This window comes from Drosophila gunungcola (genome assembly GCF_025200985.1).
Source record: "Drosophila gunungcola strain Sukarami chromosome 3L unlocalized genomic scaffold, Dgunungcola_SK_2 000003F, whole genome shotgun sequence".
Lineage (NCBI taxonomy): Eukaryota > Metazoa > Arthropoda > Insecta > Diptera > Drosophilidae > Drosophila > Drosophila gunungcola.
In genome coordinates this window covers 3,715,121-3,733,890 of record NW_026453179.1, presented here as the reverse complement: position 1 = coordinate 3,733,890, position 18,770 = coordinate 3,715,121, and the positions used below count along the sequence as shown (strand labels likewise).

At 42.0% G+C, this 18,770-nt stretch overlaps 2 protein-coding genes across 26 annotated transcripts in view; both read right to left on the bottom strand.

The window, feature by feature from the left end:
- Positions 1 to 18,770, bottom strand: part of LOC128258660 (protein still life, isoform SIF type 1) — an 87,838-nt gene that overhangs the window by 33,889 nt on the left and 35,179 nt on the right. For all 25 annotated transcript variants that reach the window (XR_008267987.1, XM_052990425.1, XM_052990426.1 and 22 more), the window contains 5 exons: positions 16,132 to 16,277; positions 14,908 to 15,187; positions 13,406 to 13,537; positions 2,932 to 3,114; positions 1,043 to 1,243 (listed from right to left, as the gene is read on the bottom strand). Coding sequence is in view for 24 of the 25 variants with exons in the window: in XM_052990425.1 (XP_052846385.1) it covers positions 1,043 to 1,243; positions 2,932 to 3,114; positions 13,406 to 13,537; positions 14,908 to 15,187; positions 16,132 to 16,277 (942 nt within the window). In the remaining variant the exon portion in view is untranslated. The remainder of the gene's footprint in view (positions 1 to 1,042; positions 1,244 to 2,931; positions 3,115 to 13,405; positions 13,538 to 14,907; positions 15,188 to 16,131; positions 16,278 to 18,770) is intronic.
- Positions 5,504 to 6,191, bottom strand: LOC128258668 (uncharacterized). Its single transcript, XM_052990440.1, is given in 2 exon segments — positions 5,504 to 5,790; positions 5,792 to 6,191. Coding segments are annotated over 2 exon segments (258 nt in total). The 5' UTR covers positions 5,995 to 6,191; the 3' UTR covers positions 5,504 to 5,735.

The following is an 18,770-nucleotide window of genomic DNA, read 5'->3' as shown; positions in this document are numbered from 1 at the left end:
ATATGCAAATATTTTCTTTTGCCAAGTCAACTTGGCTTTTTTTTCTCTTTTTTCCGCGGCTTTTCTTTTGCCAACTGCGAGGGAGAGTGGGTCGAAAGACCCTTCATAAATTTCATTATTCTTTTTTGTAATTTTTGATGGCCATTAAATGCAAATTATAAAAGCTAAAATACACAAAAACAGCAAACTCTAATGGACAGGGGCGTGGCCGGTGGACATATTTTTTGGTGGCCATCCATTTAAGCATTAGCGCTCAATTTAGCTTTTAATGCCGTTTCCGTTGCCTTAAATAAAAATTCAATTACTCAGACACACACACACACACACACACGCACGCACATTAAGAGAACGAGAGAGCCATAAACACACAAACAGTCACGAGCTGCGCCGTAAATGCGTTTAAAATTGAAATAATTTTATTACCCATACGCCCCGTGGTCGCACATAAATGCTCACATTGATGCGGGGACAACCAGAAAGCACATAAATGTTTATATAAACACACTCGTCAAAAACTTTTTCTTTTTTTTTTGAGAAATGTTTCCTTTTTTTTAACCAAGAAATGATTATTTTTAATTAACGGTTCATTTGTGTAAACTTAGTCCCTTCAAAACCATTAAATATTTTAATATTCAGGATGACAAAAGCTGTTATTCAAAATATATATATATTTTTTTTTTAATAATAGCTCATTTTATAAATTAAAAAAGCAATAAATAAAGGCACAAAGTAGATTTACTTCTTCGTTTATTCTATTAAGTATAATATACACTAACAGAATTTGGTTAAATCTGCCTTTTTTTTATCTTAGAGAAAAGGATTGTTTGTAGATATTTTGGTATTTTTAAAAATGAAAATTTAAAATATACAGTATTGCATGTCTTATCAAAGAATGGTATTACTGTTTCTTTTGGCATTTAAAATCTTGTAACACTTTAACATACATCTTATACCCTCAAAGACAAAAACTAGGCGAATTTCTCAACATTTTGGGATACTTCTTCTCTCAGTGCACTTGTAGCGTTTGTGGGATCCAACTCACCTGCATGGAGCGACGACTGGAGCCGCTGTTGGACCGCGACAGCATCGGCGGTCGGCGCTTGGTGGCCCCGCGTCCGGCGAGCAGGTTGTTGAGCAGCGAGGGCGAGCGGGCGCAGATGAAGGCGTGGAACGAGGAGACCGTGAACACGCCCAGCTTGTTCAGCGTGTTCTTCGTGGGACGCGACACGTGAGTCAGCAGCGACTGTTGAATAAACGACGAATGCGAAACGTTTCAAATTAACTGTGAATAGAAGTTATTTTGGGGACCGTAGTCCAACTCCCCCTGCTTCAACCGGTTGCCCGTGCCCCTAACTAATTTTGTTATATTTACGATCCTTTCAGTGAGCATTAAATAGCAGGCAGTACTCGTACACCCGTTCTCATACACCTATGCAAATAAGCCTTTGGCATTCTGCCGTCGACTCTGAAGTTGTTCTCTTCACAGGTGCTGAAGTTGTTTGCATTTTGTGGTTATTAATAATAAATAATGTTGCTTTCAGGGCACACAACTGCACTTACCACACCCTGTTGGAAACCTCGAACACCCTTCTTCAAACCCCGTTCTGCTTGCCATTAAAAGCGCAATCAACTTTCAACCCTTTTGAGTCAGTCAGTCGGCGTTCGCAAATCCTTGTAAGGTTGCCTACAGTTGGCGCTGCCGAAGGTTGCCTTAAAGCCCATTTAAGATGCTTAAACTTTTGTTTTGGAGATTAATTGTGCATGTTTGGGTTTTGATTTTCCAAGAGCGTACCACCGAACTTACTCTGCCTCTGCCTCGTCCATTGTGCAAATAGGAAGAGGTAATTATAGACAACTCGAACCCGTAAAGGGTTTTAAACGTAAATGTAAACGGGTTTCGGGGAATATGGTTCTTGTTGTTAGAGGGATTTAAGCAAATGCCATTGTACCGGTATTAAGCTCTCGACCAGGTTGTGAATCTGCTATTGATGTTCCTGTAAAGCGTGGAAAACTTAAGCCCTTTGGTGTCTTTGGGAAGGCATTGTACTAGCATTGAGCAGTGATTAAGGAGTAGTTCATCAAGGCTGTTTTGAACTAAATTTTCTGATTAATTTCCAATTTAACTAAGCCCACAGATAAAGACAGTGGGGTACACTAAATGAAAATCAGTAAGCATGAAAGAAATTTTTTAGCTATCTACATATTATTAATGTAATTTAGTTAATGTATTTATGATTAATTAGCCAAATGTTAAAATCTTAAACGTTTTTTTTATAATTAATATGAAAAACTTTGCCACTAAGTGCGAGAAGCTAAAGCTGAATTTATGCCCTAAATGACTTTTAGACACCAAAGCTAATCAACAGGCAATCACTATTTATTGTGGTTGTCAAAATTAAATATTTACATTTGTTTGGTTGGCTCCATAGAATGCAAATATTCAACAAATATATTTTAGTAACCTAGTCAATAAATCACATTATACTATTAAAAGCTATTACATTTTTGAATAAATTTAGCTTTGTCTAAAGCAACCTCTTAAACATAAACCATTTTAAATGACTCAAAAAAACTTAAATTCTTGTAAATCGCTAATCAAAAGTTATTCATTGTAGTTGGCCACATGAATTACAGAAAAATTGTATTATAGGCATAATGGAATACAAATGTTAAGCGCATCTATTATGCTTTTGAATTGCCTGAGAAATAATAAAAAATAAATAGCCGCCGAACGAAACGCACTCTCTTCAACAGCCCCCAAATGTAGGCAATGTTTTTTGCCCAAACAACTGTGCCCGTTCTGGATGAACTATACAGCCGCCTGAGGGCAGTGCATCCGCCATTAATTGCATTTGACTTATCTCTCTGACAGGTCGCATTTGAGGCCACTGGGACTGTGGGCTGCGTACTGTCTACTTGGCCATAACTCACCTTCGGATTGGGCAACTCGCCACTTTGCAGCGAGGCCATGTAGCATCGCAGCCGGAACTGCTCACAGTGCAGCCGCTCCAGGTTCTCCTCCCACTGCAGTATCTGCGTCTGGATCTGATGACGCGTCTCCTGATCGGTGACAACCGATTGCTGCAGCTCGGCCATGTGCTTCAGCTTGTGATCCTGCGAGGGACGAGAGGAAAAGGAAAGAAAAACCGGGTTAGTGCGAAAGCATATGCATATATATTTGGTGTACCATAAGGATGTGTGTGTGTTCGGCTGTGTTCGCGAGCAGTACGACACTCGTTGGTGGGTTATGAAAGCTTCCGAGGCATGGCATCATTAGCATTTCATGGCAGCTTTGTCCCACTGCCGCTGCTGCGGTGGCTGCCATTTGACGAAAATACATAAATCACGCGTCATGTGCAGCTAAAATTTTCCAGCTTTCCAGCTTTCCCCCTTTCCTCATTTCCCCCATTTGTACCCCGGTGCAATTCAAATATCTCTCGGCTGCCCTGGCCTCCTGTCCCTGATACTGAAGTGTGTTGGCAATGCACCAAAACAAAAAAAAAAGAAATTCCTTTTTGGGTGGGGAGCGAACGGGAGCACGGGCATATACATGCCCCTGTTTTCATTACAAATACCGTTTGACTTCCGCCGCAGCTGCCTTTCTCCTTTTATTTCGGTGGGCCCGAACCAGAAACAGAACCAGAATTCAGAATTTGAAATCCCACTTTGGATCCCACTTTCACGTGCATTTATAGCACGCTTGCATAGATCTCATGGAGCACGTGATTGTTTCATTTTGGTTGCTGCCGTTGTTGCTGCATTTTGACTGCTGCATTGAATGTGAGTCAGTAAGCTGACAATTATTTGCAGATGCAGATGCAGTTGCCGGTTGCCATTGCAACCGTGTGAGTTTGTGTGTGTTTGTGTGTGTGCCATGGGCGTGGCAACAACCTGAATAGGCACTTTCGATGTTCGACATTTTAATGAATGTGTACACATAAACAGGCAGTGGCGGCTGAAGGGCGCAATGGTTGGTATGAGCGAAGTCCCACCTGGGATTACGAACGACTCCCCCATCTGTGTATTTGAACTGGGCGACGTTGAGCCCTTTCAATGTTTGTTTTACGTGGAAATAAATCAAAGTTTTATGCATTTTATTTGTACATTTCGCATACGAATGCTCGGTATGACAATGTGTGCACTGCGGTGTCATCAAGTCGGCAATCGATACGTGTGAGTGGGGCAACCTCACTTAATTCAATCCCACCAAAGATGGCTATAATTCCTAGTTGAGGTCTGAGCCATCTTGGTCTGCTAATTAATAAACCTAAATCCCATCGTGCACTGCGACCGCACACACACACACACACACACTCTCGCAGAAGGGTGTTTTGGGGTATGACCCCTCCTCTGGACTGCTGTCAATCGCACTTGGCACTTGAGGAAAGCTGCTTATTTGACAAACACAAACCATAAGGAGGCGGGATGGCTCCCGAAGAGACACTTATCTTGGGACAGAGTGAGTTTTGTGATTATTTACATTACCAAACTGAGTTTCAGGGGGCAACAGTTTGTCCTTGTCAAGGAAATATGGGTTCTTCCTGTCCCATAAATAGCTCTCGCCTGCTTGACCATTAATCGCCCCGGTCATTGTATCCATTGTGCTGCACTTCATCTTTCCCACTCTCCCACGCTGGCCATTCTCGTTTGGAGGAGGCCCTCCAAGGGTTAATGGCAATGTTAATGGACTTGTAATTGCCATGCAATTGGGAGTGTAAATCACGCAAACGATAACTCCCTGCCAGCGATCCTTGGACTGCGAATCGCTCCCGGGTGTTTGAACTTCACTGGGTGTCCAATTCGAGAGAGAAATGTTTGCTGCACATGCAAGGGAAATATTTGACAAACAAGGAACGCTATCTGCTCCACCCAGGAAACTGCAGCTTTTAAAGCCATTGCATCAATGAATAACTAACGAACCCATTTTTACACGTTAGTCGTTGGTGTTATTTTTGTTTATAACAAAAGTGAACAAAGAGGATTTGATTTGCCGTTTGTTTTAATATAGTTACATATTGATAGATGTGTTAGAAAGATGGATTTGGAAGTCTATAGAACGGAATATTCAATGCATTTTTCAATCCCTGATCTGATATTGGTAAATATTATTTTAATATTTTACTAGCATTGTTAGCTCCATAAGCAAGTATCTAAGCAAATACGAAGTCTTAAATCTATGAGCGAAATTAATTTTTAAGACTTTTCCGACAGCTTAAGAATGGTTTAAATTGAAAATGTAAGTTTATTTAGTCGCCTTTTCCTGATTCGGTTTTTAAAACATATTTTTTTTGCTTTATGATGGAAGTAGTCTAAAAGTAAAAACTAACTGCTAGCTTACCAGGGAGTCGAGAAAACGGTCCTTAGTTTTATTGTGGTTATGTATTCTTAATGTCAAGTCAATCTCCATTTGGGTTAGGTTCCACCCACTCTGAGTGCCTCGTCACCAATTTTGAGGCTTCCTCCCAACCAAATCCATTTCACTACTCTTGTGGGTGGCTATTAACAGCACTCCCAGGACACGGGATGCACTTGGGCAGGGGGCTCTAAGGCTCTGAGTCTCTGGTCACGGTCTCGCTGCGGTGGCCGCTTGTTTTGACACATGTCACGCGCTAAGTGACAGCCCCAGCCACAGTTCGAGCGGCTCCTCCTTTCCAGCCTTTCGGCTCCGGCAAACTGGAGTACGGCTACGGGTACGGGAATGGTATTGGCTTGAGGTCCTACGAACTGCTTCCATCTCAGTTCCCGTGAATTTTATTATTTCTGCATAGTTGGATTCCCCATCTATTTCCCCTTTTCCCTGGCCATATCTGTCGCTCCTTGACGATGAGTTTTTGCGGTTCGCCTATTTAGTTGTCCTGCCTCGACTGTGTTTCTGTGTATTTGTCCCTGCCTTCTGCCTCCTTCCTCCTGCCTCCTGCCCCCCTAGATCCTGTCCCACTCAGTTGTCCTGTGGTCGTGTGCCTGTGGTCCTCCCGTTGTCTGTTGCGCTTTCATTAAGCGCCACTTGAGGCTGCCTCTGCCCCTGATGATGCCTCCATCCCAGAGCACACATTTGCGAGGGAGTTGCACAGGCAGAAAAAGCGTTCTTCTATCGTGGTTCAAAATTAAGTAGAGGTTTTGCCAAATAATGCAAATGACATAAAACTGATTGAAATGAGTATGTCACTCAAATATATGTTCATGTATTTCTCAGGGGAAGTAATTATTTTTTTTAATTTATACAAAAACATTGTTGTAGTGACATTTGGAATAAGTTTATTTTCCTTATTATTCATATGTTTCTCAGGAGAAGTAAATTTTTTTACTAGCATTTTTACAAGAATATAAAAGATGTGGTTACATTTTGCAAATGATTGTCACAAAATTGCTTTGGTCTGATATAAAAATTATATTCAAGACTCAGGGTGAATAGACTTAGAAAAAATTAAAATTAGCTTACAACTCACAAGAATAATTTTCTTAGAACATTTACTAAGTTGTATTTTTCTCACATAAACGACGTCAAGTAAAGCTTTTTTATTATGGGTAATTATTTTGAGGTCTAGAACTTAATTTTTAGCTGGTCTTTTAAGGTGTAACTTTTACCTTTAATTTTCTAAAACTGACTTGTTAAATAATTGTTAAAGTGGTACCACAGATATGATTAAAAATAGCCACCCCTTAGTTCCTTCAGTGTGGCATCTGAATCTGAAGCTGGTCGGGAGCTGCCATTGCCATTGCTATATGTACTTGTTATTATTATTGCTGGTCTTGTTGTTGTCGTTGGTCTGCCATTTCCGCTTGAGAGTCGAGAGTTTGTAGAGTTCATGGTTCTTGTTTTGTTTTTGTTTTTGTTTTCGTTTTCCTCCTATAGCTGCTGTGTTTTGGTTGATATATGTTTTTACTCGGGAGTACAATTAAAAAGTACATTTTACCATTGTTGCGTCCCCGTTGTCAGCGCTCAACGTAGCTCGCATGACAAGCCAAAGATGCTTGAAATGGCAAAACCACCGGGACAACAATAACGGCAAAACAATGACTAAAATAATAATCATGCGCCGGCAGTCAGGCAAAGGACTCGTCGTGACCTGGTGGTATCAGTTTATTTTGTTTGCCACTGCTAATGGCCCCTGTCCCTGCCAACTTCATCAACTTCACTCCAGTTCACTCCACTCCACTCCACTCGATAAGAATCAATTAATGTGGGCGAGCAAAAGGAGGCTATCCTGCGACCCTAAAGGATATTGAGTTGTTCAAAGGAGAAGACTTTTGACATGGCTTCTGCATTAAATGGCTGCTCCATTGCAGTCAAAAGTCAGGGAAGTGGGTGAAGGTGAACGTGAACGTGGACCCTCTCAGCATAAACCGCAAAATGAGGGGTTTGATCGGCCCATGTCAACAAAAGGCCTGCAAAATTGTATATGGTCTGCATAAATGCTGACCACAAAATGATGCCACATTATATAACGTGTTGTGAGTGCTGCAGTTGAGCGGTGGGCACAGGGACCGGGGACCGGGGACCGGGGACCGGGGACCGGGGACCGGGGAAAGATGCTAGGCCCGAATCCCCCGAACTCAAACCTCTAAACTGGCGCCTAGGTCTGTGGCCACAGCGCAGCGAAGTGGACGAGGATGGGGATGAGGATGCGCTAGCTACTGGCCATTGGATGCTGTTGACAATTGAATTGAATTTTACGCCCCTGACCACAGCCACGCCCACTGTGTCAGCGCCTACATAAAGCATATTCTCGCATCTGCATGCAGCAGGCCCGTTTGTTCGTTCGTTCGTTCGTTCGTTCGTTTGTGCCTAGGCCAACAAAAACAAATCAAAAACCAAAGCAAACGCATTCTGCGCAGGAAGGGTCGTGGGATTAAGGGCCGGTTCCTGCCGTCCTAATGTCCTCGTGTCCTGGCCCGGTGGCAACCATATGCCAGACCCATTTCCTGTGCAACTTTGGGCCAAAAGTTGCAAAAATATTCGCACGTTTGGCCAAAAACAAAGCTGCGTCGGGGTCACCACATATGTAGGAGTGTGTGTCACCTAGCCCGTGCCTTTTGTGCCGGACTTTGGAGTTCAACTCGTTTCTCATATTTCTTGCCATAAATTTGTACCATTTTGGCATTAGTTTATGAAATGCCACGCCTTACTCACATGCACTCCCACGCCCAGAGCCATATATATACTTGTGTGCCTGGTCAAACTAAAGTTTTTTTTCCCATCATGAAGAAACCTCAGGACAAAAACGAACCGAACAAGTAAATTTTATGGTAATTATAAACTTTATGGTTTCATTAAAAAATATTGAAGAGAGAATGGAGCAGCAAAAGTAAAAAACACCAAAAAATAAGTTCACTTTACGAGTGGAAAATGGAAGAATTTTTGGTGAAAAGGGAAACTCATTGTTTTCCCCTTTCCCCGCTGCCCATCGAAGCTTCTTCACATTTTGTGCGGCTTTAAGTTGGTCTAATTAAGTAAAGTTTTCGGTGTAAGTTAAAATTAACTAAATATGCATTTCATTATAATTTTGGTTTACAAATTTTCGGTTTACGGCCACGCAAAGCGTTGCTAGCCAGCAGAAAGGCGAGTTAAAGATAAGTGTGTATGTGTTTGTACATGCGGTTGAGTTTCACTTTAATTATTATAATTTTAATTACACACTTTAGGGCTTCCCCTCGAATGTGTGTGTAACTGGTGGAGTAATAAAGCCAAAAGAAATTTAAATCTTCAATGCAGGCGCAACTTCTGTAATGATTGACCACTTTCCGGCTCAGCAGTCAAGAAAAACAATTTTCATTTACTAAATGTTTTCATAAAGCGCAATACAATTTTTTTACTGCCACCCCGACTGCACAGAAAATGCGTAAAGTCATTGCCATTCACGACTGTTGCATCATTTAATTAGTGCAATTATTTAAAATCGATGGCGGCCGCAACAAAATCATTTGGCCGCAATAAAAACTGCGGTTAAGGTATTTAAAAAATGAGCAAAATAACTGACTAACTGTGAGAAAAATGAGTTTAAAGAAAGGAAAAACTTTATCACCGGAAACTATTGATGGCAAATAGTTGTTGATCAGAAAAAGTATTTAAAAGCTAAAAGATTCGAAGCTGGTTTATAATTCTTTTTTGTAACTCAGCTTAGTTTGAGTTTTGGGTTTGTTTTTATTATTGTCAATTATTGTTGCTTATGTTTCCAAAAGGCTTATAAGGCTTATAAGGCTTAAAGCTTATAAAATATTTCTGTATTGAAAAAATTCTTGCTAAAATTAAAAGTTGTATATTTTTGTACTGCTACGTGACGAGCATGAATACTATTGACTTAATTCATGTTGCTTAAAAGAAATAAACATTTTTTCAAACATATCATTTAATGTGAGATATTTTTGAGCTGCTGAACATGCGTTCGTTAGCAAAGAAATTGTTTGTGGAATACGAATGTTTTCAAAAATGTTAAAGCAAACAACAATTTAAGCCCAAAGGTTTGGCCAGGAAAGCCGGGGGCGAAATTGGTGGGCGTTCGCGAAAAGAGGGCGTGGCGGGAGTGAGCTGGCTGCTATTGAGCTGAAATGACAGCAGCCATTGCAAATTGAAAGCATCCCTGGCAGAAGGTAAAAAGCAGGAGCGAGATCAGCAAGTGAGCCTTGTTTAGACAGCGCCGCCATGGCAATTGCACATCAGGTGCGATGGGGTGTGGGTGGGGGGGAGTTGGTCTATGAAAGATAAGGGGGGGTTGATGGTGTAGCCAGGTGCGAGTGGATGTTGGCTGGTGGATGGTGGAGCTGGTGTCGTAGGAGTCGTAATTAGAGCGTAAAAACCAGAGCGTACGAAAAACCAAACGCGCTCGGGCAGCTACTACTATTTTTTTACGGCCCAGCATTGTGTATGTGTGTGTGTACGCTTATGCGAGTGTATGTGTTAGTGTTTTATGCGAGAAGAAAAAAAGATAGCTAGAAAAAGAAGCAGCTGGAGAAGAAGTATACCCACACATAGAAAAAAAAAGACAGGGAGCAACTTGAAAAGCTAAAGCAAACGAAGCGAAGTGCTGCCAAAACCGCCCACGCCACCGCCCCCTCCTCCGCTACCGCCCCCTTTTTACCGCCTCCCCGCTGACACATATATGATTATTTCCGAAAGGTGACAGCTATAAAAAACAACAACAAGCTGTAGAAGGCAGGACGACAACAAAAAGTGGCAGAAAAAAAGGACAGCACTGTTGCTCTTTTCACAGAAAAGGGGCGTTGGGCGGTGGGTGGTAGTGGGTGGCAGTTCGGTGGTTTGGCTGGGTGCCGGTGACCCGTCCACACACGCCAACACTCACAAAAGGAGCAACTAGAATGATGCGTTGGTGTGACACCTTTTTTATTCCAGCTGTCTTTGCCTTACTTGCTTTTCTTTCTGTTAATTTCATTCAACTCTCGTCGTATTTTTCTAGAAAATTAATTAACAACAAATGCATCAACGCAGTAATGCTAAATACTAAATGCAAACTTCATTTTTGTCCACTCCTTAAGCTCATTTAATTAATATTTATCCAACTAGTTTGTTTTCGGCCAACTGAGGCCCACTTGGCGGCCTGGCTGGGAAATGAGGTAAAGCGGAAGTAATAGAACCCAGAGCACTCTTATGGCAATCTCGGACTTCCGCTCAATGGTTTTTGTTTTCTTTCTCAGCATTTTTTGTTTTGTTTTTTTTTTTGGCCAGCGACGTAAACACAAACAGGCCGAGAGACAGAGAAACGCAGCAGTTCAAGGAAGTAATTATGGTTTTTCCAAAGGGACAGATAGTGGAAGATGGATGGAGGAGCACGGCAAGTGCAGGCCCTCTCGCTCTGGTCATAACATCAAACTACAACTTTGCCGAGCAAATGAGAAAAAAAACTAAATTAAAAAAGGGCGCCAAGAAAAAATTGAGGTGGGCCCCCGCCCACAGCTCACAGAAACTGGGGCACACAGAACAAAAATAGTACGATGACTTGTTTAAGATCATGTAAAATATTTTCTTAGAGTTTTCTGAAGTCTATTTGTTCAGATCTTGTAATTATTATTGCTATCAATTTTTTGTTTTTGAAAAACAAATGAGATTAATTCCACTTTCAGGTATCGAAAATCTTTAAAGACAGATTTATATTTTGTTTTTCAAACTTTATGCGATTTACCAATATTGGAAGAAACTTTGAGCAAGAAACTTAAAATATAACCTATAGAGTTAATATGTCTTTAAGCTTTTGTGACTATCGCATTTACACAAAATCAATTTTAAATTTCTTTAAAGTTTTTTATTTATAAAAACAGATTATTTAAAGTAAGAACAGCTTTTTTTATTCAAACTCCGTGCGATTTACCGATAGAGAACAAAACTCGGAAAAAAACTTAAAAAAATTAAAAAAAACTAAATTATTTTTGTTAATTTTTAGGCTCTTTGGAGATTTCTATGAAGCGATCGATTTTCTATCGTTTTAAGATTAAACTATGTATTACAGTCACAAAAATCTAAAAGTTTATGTGGCTTTAAGCTTTTGTGACTATCGCATTAAATATTATAAGTTTCTTTCTTCAACAATAATTTAAAAATCCTTAAGTTTTTAGCTGGTTATTTATTGTTGCACTAAGCAAACTTCTACGAGTCACTTCTTATAATAATTTCAAAGCATTCTTTTTTCTGAATTTGCCATAACCGGAAGTTGTAATTTTCCGGCAAACGCTATAGCAGCTGAGGCGGCAAGAGCAGAAAAGCACCAGCGATGTTAACGACAGAGACGAATGAATCAAGTTGTTGAGGATAGGACAGACAACATAATTGTCTTTTGGAGTCCCTCTAACTAACTAACAAACAACAAGAAAAACTGCGGCAGCGGGGGCCGAGAAGAAATGGGTGGTAAAAGGGCCGGAGAGAAAGGCAACTGAAAATGACATGATGAAAAATAAATAAACAAATAAAGTTTACTTTCTTTGGCGCGGGCTGGATGGGTTTCATATCTCCCCAACGGTTTCCAGTTCCCTGGTTTATCCAGAGCATTTATCGTGGGCCAAGTGCAATTTCTTGTAGTTTCAACTCGAGTTCAATTCTGTTTGCTTTTACGATTCGTTTTTCCATCTTTCCTCCTTTTGCTTTGTCTTGCGATTTGCGCGGCGCAAAAATTTTCCTCACTTTGATTCCCTTTCTCCACACCCTTTCTCCACTCCCTTTCCCATTTATCCTTTTTACAAAAGTTTTCGCTGGAGAGGAAAATAAATTGCAGTGCAAGGAATTTTACGCTGTTTGCCGCGAAATTGATGGGGAATTGATTTGAAAGCAAATACATAAATAGTTGCCAGTAGAAGCAGTTTGCCCCTCACTCGATGCCTCGACAATGGCATAAATCTTTGGGGAATCGCCTGAGACTGAGAAATTGGTTGGGAATGCGGAAAATGCGGGCGGAAAATGCGATTGTTGTGTTCCGTCGCCTGTTGTGCTGTTGACTTCTGAGTTGACAGTGCGATATTGAGAAATTGTTGTCCTGCAAAGGATATATCTGTGGGAATTTGTTTTTCTAGTCGATTACATTAGTCATTGAGTCAAGGTAGTGGAGTTCCAAAAGAGTTATGGAGCTGTGGATTTCTTTCTGATACGACAAAATGCTTTCTTTTAAGAAATACTAAGGTAAAATAATTAATGAAATATATTTGTATTGCCAATTATCCTTACAATCGTTTCCTAACTTTAAACAGCACAAACAATAAGCTTATTGTTCCCTGTGCCATTTGTAACCAAAGCCAATTTTATCTTCACTAGTGGCTTGATAAATTGCATTAAGTTTGTGGGTCATAGCACATGAACTTCTTGACATTGCTCATCAAAACTCAAAATATTTACCAGACATAACGACATATTTATTCCTACTCTAAGAGAATTTAAGCACATAATGCATAACCGAACTGATGTGTAATCCGCATTCGATGGGTTTCCTAATTTAATTCGGCTTTCGTCTGCCATTCAATTCCGTTCTCGATTCAGTACAGTGCGATTCATAACAGTTTTAAATCCTATTTGGTATTCGCACAATTTGTATGATCGATGATGCATTCGTAAGCGATACCAATTGATGGGACATTGGATGCATATGCTATTCAGTGGGGCTTAGACCGCCTTACGGCGATGAAACGCAGCTTTATCTCTTTGACATGGCTGTGCGCCATTCAATGAGAAATGCGAGATGCAACCGCAATCCAAGCAGGTGCTCCTTGGATATCCTGGCATTCTCCTGATGCTCCACGTGCTCCATGTGTTCCTGGCACGGAACCGCAGCGAATACTTTTGCACGCAGGCCCGCATCGAATGTGTATTGAATTTGTGTTTGGGTTTTTGGGATTTTGCGGTGTTTGCGTTTTTGCGGCATGCATATATTTATCATTTATTCCGCATCTGGGGGCCAACATATTTACTCACCGACTCAATGGCCTTCTCCAACCGGAAGATCTCCTCCTGAAGCAGGTGCAGCGTGCCCGTTTTTCCGCGATGTCTGGCAAAGGCGGCGGCACAGGCGCTATGGATGCTGTTCACCCAGTTCTCAAGCTCCACCTGCGAATGAATGGAAATGGAGGTTGTTAAAGGGGAAACATTGTAACAAATTGCAGACCAAATGCACCGCAAGCAATTTGATGGGCCTCCCCAGCGCCAAACGTCGAACTTATACCCCATCCGAAAGCCATTTCATCCCCGCTCATCGCTGGCTATCAGTTATGCAAATTTAATGACAAATCACGTTGGGCCACGGCGAGAGTTGGCAGCCAGAAGGACGAACAGGACGCACAGGATGGGGGGGTGTGCAAAACGTATGCCTTTGAGACATATAACAGTTTAGGGCTGCCACAAGGATGCTGCTGCCACTGCAGCTGTTCAAGGCAATCTGCCAGTTGGCAGTCAGTCAACGCCACCTCAATCATGGCTCACACTTTAAGCCGCCCCCGGCTCCCTCTACTCCCCATCTCCTTTCCACAGTATATCGCTCACTCTCTCTCTCGAGCAGACTCTTGCGTGTTGCGTCAGTCAGCGCCTTGCCAGCGTCCTCGTTCATGTCCATGTCCTCGTCCTCGTCCTCGTCCTGTATCTGCATCTGCATCTATGCACACTAGCAAAAATAAGAATGCGCTCTTTTTTTTTAAGTATGCTATAACCAGATGGGTTAAAATTCTTGAAATTTTAGTGAATGCAAACAAAAGTTTTTAAGTTTACCACACTATTAATGGCATTTACCAAGGCAAAATTATTAATTCTATTTTATTTATTAACGATTACAATATCTAATTTTTTATACTGATTTATTTCTTATATTTGTTAAAAGTTATAAGTTTTCCACCTGAAGAAGAATTTGTTGTAAATGCCAAAATGTGTGTACTTTTTACTCTGCATTTTAAATTATTCTAATATCTGAAGACATGTTTTCCATTATAAGTATTTCGATTTTAAAGTACACAAAAAGTTTTAGTTTTAGCTATTTTAAAATGTTTCAAATACTTTAAGACAAACATTCATGGTTATTGAAATTAACTTGCTAAGTTAAATCTTTATGTGGAAAAGAAAATCAATTTGCACATGTTTCAAGACATTACACATTTTTCAAAGTGCATTAATCTCCATCTGTGGTTTCTTTATGCCATACATTTCTAGCCAGCCTGGCGATTATGAGAGAGCAGGGTGACTCGGACCCGCAAGCGCTGGACTCGCCTATCCTTGCATATCCTTGTGCAAACAAATTTGCGCTGCCATCTTTCTATGCTCCGACTTCGGACGCGCGGCAAGGCCAGTCTTTCATAGCTTCCTTGAAGGACTTCCCTCTGATATTGACTGCTCGAAACGAGAGCGAGCATGTCCTGCGGCTGATATGTATAGCCAACCATCCAACCACCCACCCAGCCAACTCACACCTGCGACGTAATAGAGATACTCACCTGACAGGGCGCCTGGAAGAGATAGGCATCGCCGAACGCCGTGCTCAGACAGAAGATGTAGTCGCGTTTGGGATGCTCGGGTATTGGTTGCATAATTGCACCATCCACGATAATCAAGTGCTTGGGCGCCGCCTCCACACTCCGGCCCTCGCGGGAGTCGCACGGATAGAAGAGCAGCGTGGTGCCCTTCAGGCACACCCAGTAGCCCTTCCAGCCCCGCTTTCTGGCCAGCTCGATCTGGTGCTTCTTGCGTAGTAACCATTTCTTTACCGATAGGAAGCTGCAAGCAAACATTTTGATGTAGTTCGGTTCGGTTTTGTTAAGTGGGCGGAGGGGGGAAAAGGTCTCGTAATCCCTGGGAGAACTTCAACAGCTTCGCCATCAACCCATTAACCTTTGGAGCTAATCAAGATACGATAATAGGATGGGGCATTTCCTGCGCACATAAGTCTTCCAGCGGCTTATCATAACAGAAAGGGGGAGCTAATATAAAGGATCGAAGGCTGTCATACCCTATACTACTTCTTAATTTTTTGGTATTTGTTGGATTGAACTATTTAAATAAATCTTATTAATGCAACTATTTTATGTAAAAAAAAACAAAATTTCTAGAAGACTTAGTTAACTGAGTACGTTTGAGGCAATAATTATTTCATATTACGGATAATTCTGGAATTCTATTTTTTTTATAATGTAAAACATTCTATAAGCTAAATTTGGCAGGAACATTTGTGGAATATGTTAGCTCTAAACTGTTTAACCTTATGATTAATTCTAATCATAATTACGAGTGGGGATATTTTTTGATCTACCTCAAGTCACGTTAACGCCTTGCTAATACTAATAAAGATTAAATAAAAGTTATGGTCTTACCATAATCTACCTGATGTGCTTAGCACTTTGATACCTCCTCACAACTTTGATACCTCTTGCACGGACATAATAACGTTAATCCCCAGCCACTGCTTTCTCCACCTCTGACCACCTTAATCACTGTGAAATTATGTTCCCCGAGGAGGCTGCTCATGAACCGACCCACCGACTGGTTATTTATGATGACTTGTTGGACGTGAGCAGGTTCGGCCACAAGCCAGGATACCCACTCTATGCCTAGCTGCCAGATTACATACACCGGAGGCATAAATTCCCAGATTCCCAGAAGGTGATGGGATGGGATGGGTTGGGTTGGGGATGAGCAGGAATCGAGATGGAATATGAACTTACCCGGCTTTGCGAACAGCGCCCGTGCAGTTGAAGGAGGATGCAGCGGTGCCAGTGGCCTTTGCTTTATATGGTGACGCCATGACACTTTCCCCATCATCTTCATCCGAAACGGCGGTAGTTAGGCTCATTCGATCATCGTCCGAAATCTGCGGGAAGATTCAGAGAGCGAGAGGTTGTGGTGTTCAGAATCGAGAATGTGAGCAGTCAATTTAATTAAGACGCCTGGCAACACGTACGAGGTTTCGGTTGCCGGCCATAAAATTCAATAAATCGAACAGAAAATAATTGAAATAATTAAGTCATAATTAGCAGGCAGCAGGGGTGGATGGATGCCATCCACCTTCCACCAGCCACTGGTAAGCCCCATTGGGCGAAGCCATTTGAAACCAATAATGGCCAGTTTTCTTGTTGTTGGTTTTTGGTTTTTGTTGCTTGTTGGTTGTTGGTTGCTGTTGCTGTTGTCAGTGCCGACGGCAACATTTGTTACGTATGTCGTCGATAAAGCAATTTGTCTTCTCTTTTCGCCTGCATTTTTAGCGGGGTTGGAGTCGGGGAAAAACTGGACCGACAGATAGAGATAGGACAGGCCCAGACAACAATTGACAAAATGGCTGGGAGAACTGGGCGAAACGAAGGGATATAAATGGCGAAAGGCAAACTGTTACTTGGCAATGTTATTTCATCAAAAGCCGGTTCGTCCGACTGACTCACTAGCTGACTGACTGACTAACTCACTAACTGAATGACTGACTCTTTGACTGAATGCTGTTTGCCTTTGGCCCGGCTGGCCATCTCCCAGCTTCCTTCCGCTCGCCTTGCAGCCATTTTGCCATCTCTGCAGGAAGGGAAGGCCAAAAAGGAGCAGCTGGAGGTGGAGAATTTCGGTCCATGTGGGAATTCAAGCCAAGACCAAAGTCGATGGCTCTGCTCGGGCTACGTGTCCCGCGTGGCAATAAAAATTGGTTTGCCCATTCATTCGTTTCAATCGAGGTGGGCGTAGCGGGCCACCGGCCACTCCCATCGCCCAACTGTCGCTCACTTGCTTTTCATGCCATTTTTATTTGAGTTCCCAAGGAAATCAATTTACAATGTGTTTATTCGTTTCGTCTCTCCTTCCTGTGAGTGTGGGTCCTTCGAACAGGACTTCGAGCCCAGCCATCCAGTCCCTGGTTACTACGATACTCCAGCCCCTGCTTTCGTTTTGGCAATTTTCAAACATTTTTGCTCATATGCATGTTTTACAAGTTATTTATTTGACTGCCTGCCTGCCTGTTTTTTTTTTTTTTTTTGTTTGGGGGAGCGGGTTCTAATGTTTGCTCTCGGGCCGGGGAAATCCCACCCGTGGCGAAGAATCACCGTCTTTTGCCAGCCGGGGTCATGTGTACTTAACCCACAGCATCGACACAGCGGAGTGGAGCGACCAAGTTTAATCAAATTTTATATTAATCGAAGAGCAGTGCAAAGGCATGCAAATAACCAAAGGAACCCAACCTGAGACGTGGCTCGCTTAGCGACTGAGGAGATGGGGGGGCGAGTGGTTGGAGGATGATGATGGCCGGGAAGCGAGGGACCCAGATCAAAGCGGTTACAAGCTGCGAGGACCAAGGTGGAATGGGCACTCGCACCCCTCAAATCGATATCTGTGCGTGTCACTTTAAGTGGCTAAAAGAGTGTGGGGCGAAAATTTAATAGGAAAGTTCAAAAACACTCCCGCCACCTGCACTTCACCAAAACGAAATAGTTTCCGCTTGCTCAATGAAGTTTTCCATGAAATCATCAAGCCGAGCGGAAGCTGTCGAGTGGAACTGTGTTGCAGGAAGGGGCGTGGAATTGAACTGTTGGTGAGTTGGGGGAACCATGTTTGAATCTACCAGTACTCTCCGTTTGAATTCAAGGACTGACCCAGTGAAAAAATCATTAAAATTGAGTCCTTTTCCTCATCATCAAATTATGCGACTTAAAGAGGTTAGAATTTAAGGAAAATACTTATGATGAACTGATACAGAAAACGGTTGGCTTGCATTCCAAGTGTTTACCAATTGATTTTATGGATCTTCCGTCTAATCAACTTTAGTGATTTGAAGGGGTTCATTTGAATTTGAATACTGAAGTGACTCAGTGAAAAACCTACTTTTGCTTCATACTTCTAATCAACTCCAGTGATGTGAAAAGGTTCAGGTTTGAATTTAAGAACTAAACTGGCTTCATACATCTAATCAAATTTTGTGATTTAAAGAGGTCCAGAGTTAGGTTACCCTTTTACAGCAGATTACCACGCATTTGGCATTCCTGCTGGTCATCCCAGGAGAGATCGGCCCGAGTCCGAAGAGTTTGTCAAATGATTCATGAATTTTTAATTGGCCTGAAAGTGGCAGCAGGTAGACTGTTTCTTGAATTTCATCCCGAAATCCCGAAAACCCGAAACTGACAATGGGATTTCTCCTGGGCAGTCCATCTCCTGTCTATTTGTCCTTCCAGGACAAGCTCGCACGAATGGCTGAAAGCGTTCACATGGGTAAGCCTAAATGGGCAACCCAAAACACGAACACGAATGCGAACACGGCCAAACAACAATCACACAAAAGATTAAATGCCAGACAGTAGGGGTTCTCGTTGGTCCCTTTACCTCGTACCTCGTA